This window comes from Sciurus carolinensis, chromosome 8 (assembly GCF_902686445.1).
Source record: "Sciurus carolinensis chromosome 8, mSciCar1.2, whole genome shotgun sequence".
Classification (NCBI taxonomy): Eukaryota; Metazoa; Chordata; class Mammalia; order Rodentia; family Sciuridae; genus Sciurus; species Sciurus carolinensis.
Window position 1 is genome coordinate 78830040 of NC_062220.1, and position 14804 is coordinate 78844843.

Sequence of the window (14804 nt, forward strand, 5' to 3'; positions counted from 1 at the left end):
GAAACACCCTTGCCTCCCCCACTTTCTTCAATGTCCTCATCTACAAATGAGCACGATGGTAACTTGAGAGTACATCTGAAGAATAGGTTCATCTCCAGAATACCCTTGGTATAAGACTTAGCACATGGTGGGTGCTGAAATTCAGTGCACCATCAATAGTAGGAAACACTCCATTTGTATACGAAACTGCAGGAATCTGCAGTCCCAGAGAGAATATCCCCAAATCCCTTCACTTGAGTAAAAGCAGTGTGAGCATCCAGCATGCTCTGCTATCATTGTGTCTGAGAAGAAATCTCTTCTTCATTTCATTATGTCTGCTTTCTGTGATGAAAGACATCACAGAATATCACAGGAATTCTCTCTAGGAATCAAAGATAACCTCTTTGAGAGGGCTGTGGGTTACTGTTGTTGTTTTTCTTTTTCTCCCCTGTGTCCTTCCCACAGTCTCTCTCACATCTCAGTGTTGTGAACCTTTTAACAAACTTGAATAAAAATTATACATTAAAGTGCTTTTTTTCATGTTTATTTTCTCTTCTGTGACTACGGATCAGTGAATGAACTATCATTTTATTTTAAATTACTATTTACTGCCAGTAAGCTAGTTAAAATATTTTTGCTTCCTTAAACATTCTTTTTATTCTTGTTCAGGTACATATTTATAGTAAATTTTATGTTAAAATCTCTTTTGTATAAGCAAAATCATACCTTGCCTTTTTGTTTAGAGCAAATTTGGAAGAATTGCTGATAGTCACTAAAATAAAATTGCTGTGTCACACAGTATAATTTCAAATTATTTTCCAACAATCTTCATACTTTGGCATTTTAGACAATTTTAATTTTGTGATATAATAAAGTCAATATAATGTTAATAATCTCAATATACCTCTTGTTTTTCATGCACAAATCTGACATGTTCTTTTAAGAAGAAACAAAATTTGAATTAGCTTGGAGTTCCATGTTGCAATGAGAAAACTCCATTTAGCCTCCTGCTCTTATTATGTTAAGGCTAGGACTCATCTCCAAACAGACATATGATTGAGACAATGTTTTGGAATAACATCCTGTGTTTTGGTGGTGCATCACTCTTCAGTGACATTCTGAGCTTGCATTGTATTAGCATGTGATATTTTTCCCCAGTTAATTGATATCCCAGGTTTGTTCAGAGGAAAATCTACAGCTCCCCCAAACATGCTTGACAAGTTATTATATTTACTTTAGTCAAAGCCCGTGTGTGCAGTATCCCTCTTGGAGGTGGTCTATTATTGGAGTCCCATATGCTTTTTGTTTGGGAAGAAAGCAGTCACTGTGTCATACCGTTACATGGAGTATTCTTTTTCAGGGATGTTGTTCCCTTGGGGACCATATCAGGCCAGAGTTCCTTAGTCTAATAAGACCTTTGTAACTCTTATTGTATAAAAGTTCTGGGAGGGAAGCAAGAGTTAAACAGAAAATGTAATTCAAGCAGCCATATTAGGCCACATGTGGGAAAACATGACTAGTATTGGATTTAAAAAAAAGGTATTTGTTGTAAAAAGCACTGTGATGCCAAAATGTTCAGCGTGTTTGAGTGTAAACAAAGGCTACTGTGATATGGGGAACACCTAGCATTTTAACATTTACTTCTTTTTCTATGACTGAGCTAATTAAATCACCACACAGAGTTTTCTATTTGTAGATTTTTATATCAAAAGATGTGATTATTACAGAAGCCCTATATGATGGCATGGATTTTCCTGTGTGCATCTAATAGTAAAAATGACATTAACTCCAGTGAAGATAATGACTATGACAGTGTTGTATACATATATTTTCACTCACTAATACAAAAAATTGCATATATAAATGCATCAAAATTACCCAGGTTGATTGTTGTTTTTTACCAGGAGATGGCAAACGTTTATTATTTTCCATAAAATCAGATTTTGTAAATGAATTTTGCAAAATTAACATATAATTCCTTTGTAAGATTTTCTAACTGTCTAGGATGAAGAATTTTTCCATTATAACTTGGATACAGAAATCATAAAATAAGAACTTAAATATTTTTCTGAATTATGATAATGCAAAACCTCTTATGAAATGTGTCTATTTTACTATAAAATTCATGATATTGTGAGACTTTTCTTATTTTTTTAACAGCAGCTGGTTTCACAGCAACGCATTCTAATTCATGATGATTCCATGAACCTGCTAAGTCTTTATACCTCTCCTTCTTTGCCCAATATCACCTTGGGACTTCCAGCAGGGCCGTCCCAGCTCAACGTAAGTCATTACACAGTCTTGCCTAAAATAGCCCAAGTCATATGTTCATATGGGAACTCCCTTTTATTTCTTGTATATTTAGACATGAGAAAAATTTGTTGGGGTGAACCTGGCCTTTGCTATTTTTTGTTTGCTGCATTGTTTGAAGGTGCTCAATTTGAAATCACAGAATTATATTGATTTGCATAATCATATAGTAAAATAGCTAACATTTGTATAATGGTTTACAGCTTTTTTTTAAAAAAACTCTCTACAGATATATTATTTCAGTAGCTCCAGATGACCATCCCATGAAACACTATAGTCCACATTTTTACAGAAGAAGTAGCTAAGATGGGGAGAGTTTAAAAGCTCGAGATCATAGAGCCAGTGAGTGCCAGGCCTGGAATACACCCCAGCCAATGCTGAGAGCTACAGCTTCCAAACACAGCAGCATATGTTTATGGAATTTATTTTGTGAATGACTTTATTTTGGGAATTTAAGTTACTGACTCTGTGGTCCTGAAGAATACATATCTGGAAAAACTCTCTAAGAATAACATTAAGCTATTCCCAGGAGATCCAAAGTGAATTAGTTAGTTTAAAAGTTCTGACAACTGAAATAGGATCTTCTGGAGGTAATTGTCCTACTAGCAGAAGATAGCAATAATTATTTTATGTGCATTCCCTAAAAAATATAAATTTTAGTTTTTCTCAAAGATTTGTAGGCTTTACCTAGAATAATTCATCTCTGAAAGCTCAGTAAATTAAATTGTACCTACACAGATGTCCTGTGATATATTAGCTTTGAAGAGAAATTTGTTGCAACCCTTGTCACCAATTTTGCCAATCTTTAGCAGCAAGTCTGCTTAGTCCCGCATGTCAGATTCACATCTTCAATGTGTATTATAAAATCAATCTGAGACATTTTATTATGTCTGGCATTTTGTTATATCTGGATTTTTAATAGAATATGTTATCTCTCATGATAACAGCATCTTATACCAATGAGGAGAAAGCAAATTTTGGCTGTTGTTTTATTTCCAGGAATGAAAGACAAGGGTTGAAAATTCTGACTTCACCTATCCCCTTGAAATTCCACGTGAAATATATGTAAATAATTGGGTCTAGTGAAAAGAAAAAAGGAATTAGAATGAAGTAAATGTTCAAGGATATTTTCAAATTTTTACTTATTAAAACTTATTTTTTCTTCTAGTTCTATTTTCCCCATCTCTTCTAATGATAAGTAAACAAACCCCAGAATTTCTTGTGTCTGACACATGCGGAGACATTTTGCTGCCATTGCTCTTTGAGTGGTGTAAGCTGCTCTTCCCTGATAACTCACACATGTACCACTTTTAATGTGGTCAGGGGAGATTTTTTCCCAAAGGACCAAGTACTAAAACCAGACCATTTAATGTTTCGATGGTAATGCAATTTGGTACCATTGGATGAATAAACCAATGTGGTTTGGATTAAAGTTTCATATTTTTTTTTCTTCCATTTTGGTGTGGATAAGGCCATCACAATTAATTTCTCAAGCTTAGCATTGCTCTGGCAAAGGGATCTCCAATATTCCATTTCCCCACTGAATAGTGGGAAATTTTAAGGAAAAGAGGCCAGGACCAGACATCACTTCTAGATTAAACATTGCATTGACTAGCTCTGTGACTCAGACAACCATTTACCTCTTTGTCCTTCAATTTCTCCATCACTGAAAATTGCTTTGCTTCCCTGGTGCACAGCAATTTTGAAAGATGAAGCATGAATTTTGAAAAGAAACATGCCACATAATTTTGAGGTATTAGACTTCTGCTTTTGTAATACCAAAATGACCACCATTCATTAAATTCTTTGAATAGGATAATTCATTATTGCTATTGATGATATAATTATTATTGCCTTATTACTGTGTTATCATACATTTCAAGTTCTTAATAGCATTTTTGTTTGATATCTGATTTCACTTGTAGTTGACTTTATTATACAAAAGTATATGAAGTGTCATTTTTAATATTTAGAGATTTGAAATCTGTTATGAATTAATATAAAATACATGTTAAATCAAATGCCTGCATATTTTGTACTTCCTTTCATTGAGCTATTTTAAGAATTTCATTTTAAAAATTAAATGTTGGAAACTTACAGTTCTGTAAAATGTTTAGAGGACATGTAGAGAAAGAGTGAATTGTTGCTTTTGCTTAAAACTTCAAACTTATGGACTGCTTTGTCTTTATTCCTGTGATATAGTCTTTAGCTTAACTATTTGAATGAATGTTACCTTTTCATCATAGCTTTTCCTTAAGCAGCAGATTTTAAAATCTTTCAGAAATAAACTCTCCACTTATTAAGACTGAAATTAGTATTATTTTGTTAGTTTTTTAACATAAACATATATCGACTTATGGTTCACATAAAATTACATGTATTCATGATTTACATGTTTTTATGTATATATGTATTATTTAATCAAGCTACTTAAGATACACATTACTTCACTTTCTTGTGTTCAGAACACTTAACATCCACACTGCACAATTTTCAAGTACATTATTATTTATATAACCATTATCACCATTATGTACAATAGACCTCTTGAACCTGTTCTTCCCATCTGAAATTTTGTATCTTGCATTGTTTTTAATATTTAAAAAAAAACATTTTAAGATTCAGTACAGATGCCCAATTACTAAATTGTTTACAGTGCTTCAACCCTATTTCTGTTTGTCATTTGTTAATTCAGTTAGTTTAAAGACATAGTGTTACCCACTCCCCTGACTCAGCCATTGGATATGGGCTTTGTTTTTATGACATAAGAAACTCATCTACTGATGTAGAGACCTGGTGACCCACGTGGGTGAAAGAGGATTAATATCTTTATTATTTCTTCACACAGGCTTCGAATTCGCTCAAAGAAAAGCAGAAGTGTGAGACACAGACACTCAGGCAAGGTGTTCCTCTGCCTGGGCACTATGGGGGCAGCGTCCCGGCATCTTCAAGCCATCCTCACGTGGCTTTAGAGGGGAAGCCCAACAGCAGCCACCAGGCTCTCCTACAGCATTTATTATTGAAAGAACAAATGCGGCAACAAAAGCTTCTTGTGACTGGTAATTTAATAATGGCACCATTCACAGGTCATGTCAGGACTTTTATTTTATCGGCGATCCAATGTAATGTCTCAAGGCCCTAATAAAGATTTACTGTGCCATACAAGGATCTCCCTGGCACCTGGTACCTGGGAAAGGCTATGATCCTTATTTATTCCTCATGATCTGTGGGGTGGGGGTGGGGAGAGAACTCCCCTCACTTAATCTTGATACATACCAGACTAGACTACTTGAGTCACCTAGTCAGACATATTCCTGTTCCAGCACCTGGCCTAGCCTTATTCAGAGGCTTGCCTGGCAAACGGCTTCTTACCTTTTCCTAAAATTATGGGTGAAAACATCTGTCTATATGCATGCATAAACACACATGCACTCACACACACAAAATTTTTTTTTTCAGGTGGAGTTCCCTTACATCCTCAGTCTCCCTTGGCAACGAAAGAGAGAATTTCACCTGGCATTAGAGGTACCCACAAATTACCCCGTCACAGACCCTTGAATCGAACCCAGTCGGCACCTTTGCCTCAGAGCACTTTGGCTCAGCTGGTCATTCAGCAGCAACACCAGCAATTCCTGGAGAAGCAGAAACAATACCAGCAGCAGATTCACATGAACAAAGTAAGCCTCCAAATCAAGCCAAAATATTGTAACCACTGGTTTGGAAATTGAGATTCTATTATTGATGTGGGTATCTAAGAGGAGAATTTTGGAGTTATAGCAGAAAGGAAATTATCATCTTAATCCAGCTATGTGGACTCAAAAATCTCATCACAATACCAATATTGTCACAATTGTTCTGTTTGTGGGACATTAAAATTAAGATCATAGATTAGTAAGGTATTTTATGATTGAGAGCCTGTTTTAATATATAAGCACATATGGGTACATGTGCATGAAGTCCCCACTTTTGCAAAAAAAGACTTGAAACAGAGTTGCATACATGGGTTGACAAGTCAAAAAGTTTGCACAGGTGATGGCAGATAGGCAAGGTTGGCCACTAACATTATCTCTCAGAAACTCGTATGCATGTAGTTTACTGCTGTATTTTAGTATGCCCCACTTCATTCCAAACTGCATTTGAAACAGTTTTCAGAAACTTGTAATAATTTCTTTCTGGCAGCCCTACTGTGGCTGAAATGGACAGTGGATGTCTACTTCATACCAAACCCTTAGGAGCTCTCCTGCTGAAGCAACCACAAAGAAACAGTGATTATAGTATAATGATACCAGCCAGGCCAGTAAAGCATTTTTTCTGAATTTGTTGACAAATGATCTTTTCCTCTCTTCTGTGGCACATCACCTACAAGTATGTTATAGAGGGATTGTGTTGAAAAATGGTATCCTGTTCACTGATAAATGATAACTACAGCCTGGCTTAGCAAATACTTTATTGTATTGTGATATAAAAAACAAGCAATGCAAAACAAAGTAAACCCTCATGGGCAAAGGTCTCATTATCCTTCTAATGATAATAGGAAAAGAGATTTTCATCATGTATTGATAATATTGCTAAAGTTTTCTCTTCTCATTGGCCTCCATCTTAACAAGGTAGCCATGGGGAGAACATGGGCTAAAGAGCACAGTACTGAAAATAAAATTCATCCAGCCCAACCCTCTGCTGCTTTCAAAGATGGTGTGTGCACACGTGGAATTAGAGTGTTGGAAATGGGGATGGCTGGCAAGGACAACTGTCTTTCAACCTTCTTTCACTGTGCTTTGCAGCCTCTGTCAGCAGTTGAATGCTTGCTTCATTGCTATAGAATTTGTCTAAATTTTGTATAAGATCAATCTCCTCCAGAGAGCCAGCTTCTTTCCCTGCTTAGTGGTACAATGTTCATCAACTTGAATACACATTTGCTCTATTATGGTAGTTAGGTTTTTTGTTTGTTTTGTGGTTTATCAGCACAATGCAAAATTACTAGGTATTTCTGAAAATTGTTGAGTGCCTACTGCAAGAAACTTATGTGGGAGGGAGTGTTAGGAATTCAACTCTTTGCCTTAAAATCCTTTGACCTGGGATTAGATTTACTTATAAAATTAATACTGAATTGTGTGTGTGTGTGTGTGTGTGTGTGAGTGTGTTTGTGTATGTATGTGCAGGTTATTTTCTTTTCTTTAACTATGTGGATGTGTATATTCTGCTATGGATAAATGAGGTAAATTGTTCCCTTTGAAATCATAGTCTACATTGAATACCTTTAAGACTATATTATATATAAACATAATATTAAAATATTAAAATATTTATCACATATACATATATATTAATTAACTTAGAGTTACCACTCTTTCAGACTCAGATGGCATGCTCAGATGGTATCTTTCTCTCTTGGTGTCACACTGGAGATTTTGACAGACGGATGCTAACCTCAGTCACAGGATAAAACTAAGATGAAAAGCAGGCATTTGCATTTTAGCAATGACAAAAGAAAGCCTTATCAGAAAACTTTTCCCATGTGGAGCTGATTCCTTGGAATCTGTTAAGAATTCTTCCTAAAATTAGAAACAAACCTATACTTTAAGGTACTTGTTTGTACAGTGGTTTGATTATTAAATCTTGTCTTAATTAGGTAAAATGAAGACCAGAAAACTTCAAAGTACAAAGCTGATCTTTATATGTTAACCCCTCTCAGCTTGGGTGTTTAGATTACTCACGCAGGTCTCCAGTTGGCTTTTCTCCAAGTATGTATTCCATATGTTTAATCAAGTGGCATGTGCACATCAGGTATTCTCCAGATTTTGAAAATATTTTACCTGCCCTCAATTGTCTAAGAAAACAGAGAAGGATCTTATTAAAGAAAATATTGGACCTGTGTCCTATTTTGAAATATTCTCAGTAGAACCATCAAGAAGGGAATTGCAACTGTTCACCTTCCTCCCTGGGATGATGAGGACATTTACTTCACACTGGGTCAGGGTCATAATGTAAATGCCAAAAACTAAGTTTCTATACAGAAATATATTCTAACCATTTAGAATACACATTAGTAAGAAATTACCACAGAATCTTATACACTTCATTTCCCCCATTATCATGATTGGATTTTTATTAAACCCATTCAAACTGGAACCAGATAGTTGGTATCATGAACGTATGGCCATCGCTTATGAGATCCTTATCATAGTATGAAGTATAGGTACACATGAAAATGTAGGTGTGCACATGACAGATTCAAAATGTTTTTTTCCTTTTAGTCTCTCAGTTTCTCTATGGTTCTTATTTTGAGTATTTAGGTAAGCAAGAATTGATGTTTGAACAAAAAAAATATAAGTAGATTTATATGTAAGCCAATATCAGATTAAATACAGTTGGCCTTTCTGTCTGAAATTTGTAATGATGTGTTTGAGTTACTCATCAACTTGAGAAGAATTAGAAGCAAACCTGTAGTTCTAGGAGCATTGTTGGTCCAATGATTAACTTTAAATTTTGAAGAATTTGCCATATATATCTATATAATAAAAATGTTAGTAACCCTACCAGACAATTTACCTGCCTTATACTATAGTGATAATTATTATGGGATTTTCGTGTGTTTTAAGATTATTTGACTCATAATTATGGTGTAAGAGTTTAAAAATTTAGCAGAAATATCCCTATAGTTGGTTTATGTGGTGTTTTTAAAGTTATATCTGCCAGTAAATAATGCAGGAAGATAGACAGGAGAGGGCTGACTGCAGAGGAAACCCTGTCAGAATGATTTATCTCTGCTCATGAGTTTGAATATCTCATTTTCACTGAAAGTGTTTTGAAAAGTTTAATCATAAGAAAATTGTGGCTTACAATATTTCTTCTTTTGTTTTTTAAGACATTTTTTAAAAATTTACAAATGCATTGAACGATTCTGTTGCCAATATTTGGTATGTTTATACTGTGATGACTTACATTTTGGTAAGCTCTTTCAAAAAAATCAGGTTTCTTTATACTAGTACCAAAAGAAGAATGCTGCTTTTTTGTGCCAGTATATTTTGTCTTTTCTTTTGGAAAAAAAAAAAAAAAAAAAAAAGAGTTTCTAAAATAAAATACCCCCACCCCAAAATACAAAAGAGCAAACAAACAAAAAAATAGAATATTAGTAATTTTCTCCTGAGCCTACTTGAAATTTCAGTATTACCAATTTAATTTTCTGGTAAAGCATTCTATGATTGATTAAAACAAAACACGCCACAGTTACTTTGGCATATTGATGATTTTAAAGGAGTATTCTAATCACTGCCTAAAAAACGAAAGGGCAGTCTCTAGCCACATCCATATCTGAGTGTTATGTACAGCTTTTCCAAATTCTTCAGACGTTTTTTGTTGAATGTATTTGAAATTGATCTCTGGCAAATACCACCTGCTTCCCCACCCATTTCTGACAACATTATTCTTTTAATTTTCTTTCTTTGCCATGGTGTTAATGGAATACAATTAATTTGTACCTAACAGTTTCTCTTTTATCTAGAATTTTAATGCCTTTTCTAATATTTGTTTTTCATATTAATTCCATCAGATCACATCTATAGGAGCAGAAATTTTAAGAGAAGTCTTTGTTTAGTACTTATTTGACTGAAATCTCATCTGTGTGTGCAATCATTCAGCAAAAACTTATTGACTTCTCACTTTGTGCAGACATTTTAAGCACTAAGTAAACAAAATTCAGCATCCTCATGGAGCTAGTGTGCCAAGGGCAGCGTGGCCTGCTCAAGTAAAAAGGAGCCCAGTGCTCTCAGTATTGAGATGGAGGATGTGAGGAAGAAATTGACTTCTTTTAAGAAATAATATTAGAAACTTATTTAATTACCTTTCTGGATTGCATTGTCCTTATTGTATTTTTTCTTCTTTCCATTTTCTCTTTCTTTCCTCCTTTCTAACTCTGTGATAAATTTCTTATGCATTCCTATGACTGGATATCAGCCAACACTTTTTTAAAAACACACATAAATCATGAGATGATATCTTATATATGTCAAGGTTCAGTCTAGATATAAGTATTTATTATATATTTATTACTATGATACTTAGGCATTTTGACATGAGTACTATTTTATCATAATAAAAATATATCTAAGACAAGACCAGTAAATGGGAGGCCAAGCAGATGTCCTGGGTTGCCTCTATTAAAACAGGTAGATGTTATTGTTCTGACAGCAAGGCAGAATATGGTTATGTTCAAATGCTGGATCTGAGTAAAGGGGGAGCTTTCATTAGTTTTGTTGTTGTTGTTTTGGAAGAGATTTCAACCCTTTATTCAAGTAGTATGTTTTATTCCTTTCTTTTAGCATAATTTTAAAACATCAGTGGTACATGTTCTCTATAATCCCTCATGATTCATACCCATTCCCTGTCCCATACCATTCATCCATGGCAGCCCAGAAGAGTACATTCTTTCATGCCTGAGGTCACATACAAGCATAGCTTGTTCGTGTGTGTTTCTTTGTAAAATGACCCTGAAGTCAATTGTAATATAGAACTATTTTGTGCACTGGCAAAAAAAGTACATACTGTGCCAGGGAGACAAATTCTACAGGAGTGACAAACATTCACAATTTTTCTAAGTCATATTTTATATTCTCAAACAAGAAGTAAATGTTTCATATTAGCTTTATTCTAATAAATATGATTCTATCCAGGGCTTACCTGTAGGTTAATTAAAGTTTTAAGCATAGTTATATAAGGAACTTGTAACAATTTTTATTTTCTAGCTGCCCTCTTTCTCCTAGTGTCCCTGTGAATTTCATTAGCACCTTCTCCATAGATACCTCAAGATAACTACTTGAGCTTAAATAACACCACATCCCTTTCTATGCAGGATCTACCATGAGCTCACCTCTCCATATCCGCAGCCCTATCTGTAGTATACCTTCAGCCTTAACAGCTCACTTTTGTTTTTAAATTTCAAGAATGTGAATTTTACAGGGCTAAAGCAAGCTGATCAGATGATAGAAGTTCCAGTTGACAGAGATAGAATTCCAACATAGTTTGTATGGCACAAAAGTCTGCGTTCTTAACCGCCTGTTCCTGTAGTTTCAGTCTTGTTTTAGTCACCAAGCAGGAGATAAGCTTTCCCTAATTTTACTTCTGCTCAAAGTACAGATTTCATAATTAAAAACAAGACAAGCAAACACATATAAAAAGGGGAAGATAATTATTACTGTGAATTGCTTGGATTTGCCAGATGAAGAAATTCATTTTCTCTACTCTGCTTCCCAGCTTCCCATTCTTTGCCCTCTGTCTAGTTACTCACTTGGCAGGTTGCACTTGGGCTTGGCGGTAGGATATTCAGGTATCCTGACAAACGGACTGCAGGGCCTTCCAGTGTGCATGCAGGGCAGAGCCGGCTACAACCACATCACATTTTGTTCCTTTCTTGCATGTTGCCACATAATCACTTTGTTTTTTAGATTGGATGAACATCTTCTCACAAGAGTGCTCAGCAAGCCCGAAGCTGAAGTTTACTGATTTCATCAGGTTCAACTGAAATGCAAATGTTGGCATCTCATCTATGGGTGGTTGGAACGTGCCTTGTTTTAAGTCTTGAAAACTGGATGAGTAGAAATTTGAACAGGGCTTTCATTTAGGAAAGTAGGCATTACTGTTGTCAGGATTAATTTCTCTCCATCCATTTGACAGCTTGTTTCCATGCAGAGTCTTTTAATCACCAATTTAGGATTACATTTTGCCCATTAGATGGATAGCATGTTCAGAAACTTCAGCAAGCATTGAAAGGCAGTTTTAGTTTTATAACAGTAAAAAGCCTCCTAGATTATTTATCTATCTGTAAAGGTTTATAAAAGAAGCTTTGACTGTACCCCTACAGAGATGCTATTTTGACATGATTAGCCCAATGTAAATAGATCCCCTTAGGTATGTAGTGGGTTTTAAAAAAATCCACTTATGCTGTGGTACCAGCTTACATCATCACAGAGAATTTATATAGAAGCATTTTTGCTATATAATTACAAGCTGATGGTTTATAATATACAGAAAATGACTTGTTGTTTTATTATTAGATGTGATGAAATCTTGTGTTTGGAAAAGAAACTAAAGGACCATTTCAGCGGATTAATGTGTAGCATTCATAAACATTCCCAGTGCTGCTCTCACAACTTGAAGACCAAAGGGAGGGACCTCGACCTTTCCTTTTCACTCTGCACTGTTAATCTAGTCAGAGACGCTTTCATTGAATGAGAAAAAACAATAGTTGGACATGACTATGGGGTAAGAAAATAGGGGAAAGAAAAATATCTGGGGAATAAAACCATATAAATAGTTTGACTAATGTTGATTCCAGGCAGTTCAAAGGCAGAGGAAAGCTAAATAATTTCATTGTTTCCCAACCTTGACAAATAGTTTTATTTGACAGAATGAAATAATTAAGTCTCACTGAGGAATTTTTAATATAGCTAAATGATCTGTGGACATGAAAACCACCAATGTGTAGCAGTGTCTTTGTTAAGGCTTTTAGTAGCTTGTAAGTTCCTGATTTTAGTTCCATTTCCTGCATCTTTCAGCTCTTTCTCTAAATACTTAGGAAATCTGAAGGATTTTAATGACCTTAATTGTCATCTGATCTAGAGTATCCCCATTTCTGCAGGAAGAATTGCATCCAAAGCTGTGATCCTAGACCCTAAGCTTACTGTTATTGTCTTCCTTTAACTTAATTCTGTCAACCAGCAATAAAACTCACTTCTACAAAATAATTTCCCAGCATAGAGAAATTAATGATGTTCCACAAAGATCTATTAACACCATTATGCTGCATACTATAAATGAAAATGAAGAAGGCCGACTCTTTCCCTTGAATGTCTCTTAGACCTGCAGACAGTTAGTTATAATCAAAGATGGTTATATCTAATGCATAGCCAGTGTGAATTTCATAATTTAGAGTGCTTGATACTTTCCAAAAGAAGTTGCTGAGATCTTGAAAAACTACTTATACTTTTGCAGCTTTCATCAAGGTATTCAACATTTTGTCCAATAATTCTCTAATCAGCAAATTCTGGAGGCTCATAGTGACAATTATATAAGAAGATTATGTGAAGGTACTTTATAAACTTGGTAAACACTAAGGAAATCACAGTATTCATATTCTCATATAGCATTATAGTTCTGTTTTTCTTATTCTGTCAATAAAAAATTATTGTCTGGAAGTGCTAGAATATTTTCAAGGCACACATTTCCCACTTGCCTCATATTGCATCAGGCTGCTTTGTTCTAAACCAAATCACTGAAGTTTGTTCCAGCTCTCTCCTGTGCCTCTGTATTCACATTGAAGCAGACCTCGTTTTCTCTTTGGAATAGTAATATATTTAGTGATTGAATTTTTTATCAAGTATAATTTCCACACAGTAAACTTTATTTCTCCGGCTTACAGTTCAGTGAGTTTTGAGAAATGTATATCATCATACAATTATTGCACTCAAGATATAGAATAGTTGCCTCAACTTCTAAAATGCCATTGTGCTGTTTCTTTGTAGTTGTACCCTACTTCCAACTCCTGGCACTGTGGTTGAATTTCTGACATAAAATAAATCACAAGTATGGGGGAAGTTGTATTTTAAGAGCACACAGATATCATCCCTAACTGATCTAAATCATAAAATGTTCAAGCAAGAAGTGACCTTAGGAATTATTTTCAGAGTTTATAAGCCTCAGTCTATGGACTGGACCCATCCATGGGTCTTTCGTCTTTGACCTGCCAATTGTCTAAAAAGCTTTCAAATTATTGGTCAATTCTTAAAATAGAAAGATTTCAAATAAAAATTGGATTTCTGGCATTCTTTGAAAAACTGAGCAGTTCAGCCACACTGGGCCCCTGTTTCCCTGTGTAATTATCATCTAGAGTTCAAGTGAGGTTTGTATTACTGTGCAGTTTATTAAAGCCAAGAATGGATCCTCTGGGAGAAAGGATGAAGTCTTCCAGTTGAGTGACCCAAGGACCACTGGCTTTGCCATGGTGTCTGTTCAGAACTCCATTTGTTTCAATGTTTGGTCACTCAAAAACACCAAGCAAAGAAAATGAAAATGCCTTTTGTCCCCAAACCTTTAATTTCTACCCTTAAGGAACACAGGAGGAAAACTTTTAAGAAAAATAAGATACTCTTATCTGAAGATCGAAAGGAGATTTCAAGGGGGAAAATCCCATTATGTACTATTAAAGGACATACAAAAAGGAAGTCAGCTTATCTGTGTTCTAAAGAAAACCCCCTAAGAACCCTTGTTAAACTCTCTTGCTGAGGATTTTATGCTCTCAAAGTCCATTCTTCCTGTTTGCACTTTGCCTACCTAAGTTCAATCTTTCCCAGCAGTCACAGTGATCATTTAAAATGCAAATCACATCATGTCATGGTATTGCTTCAAGCTCCCCAGTTGCTGCTTACTGAATATAGGATAGGATCAGAACACATTAATGTGGTCTTCAAAGCTGTCATGACCCAGCTCTTATCCTTTCCCACTGCCCTCATCTCTTCCCTCCT

At 35.1% G+C, this 14804-nt stretch overlaps 1 protein-coding gene across 12 annotated transcripts in view; it reads left to right on the plus strand.

Moving 5' to 3' along the window:
- Positions 1 to 14804, plus strand: part of Hdac9 (histone deacetylase 9) — a 701371-nt gene that overhangs the window by 512505 nt on the left and 174062 nt on the right. For all 12 annotated transcript variants that reach the window (XM_047560086.1, XM_047560095.1, XM_047560092.1 and 9 more), the window contains 3 exons: positions 2140 to 2262; positions 5138 to 5348; positions 5749 to 5966. In XM_047560086.1, coding sequence (XP_047416042.1) covers positions 2140 to 2262; positions 5138 to 5348; positions 5749 to 5966 — 552 coding nt within the window. The remainder of the gene's footprint in view (positions 1 to 2139; positions 2263 to 5137; positions 5349 to 5748; positions 5967 to 14804) is intronic.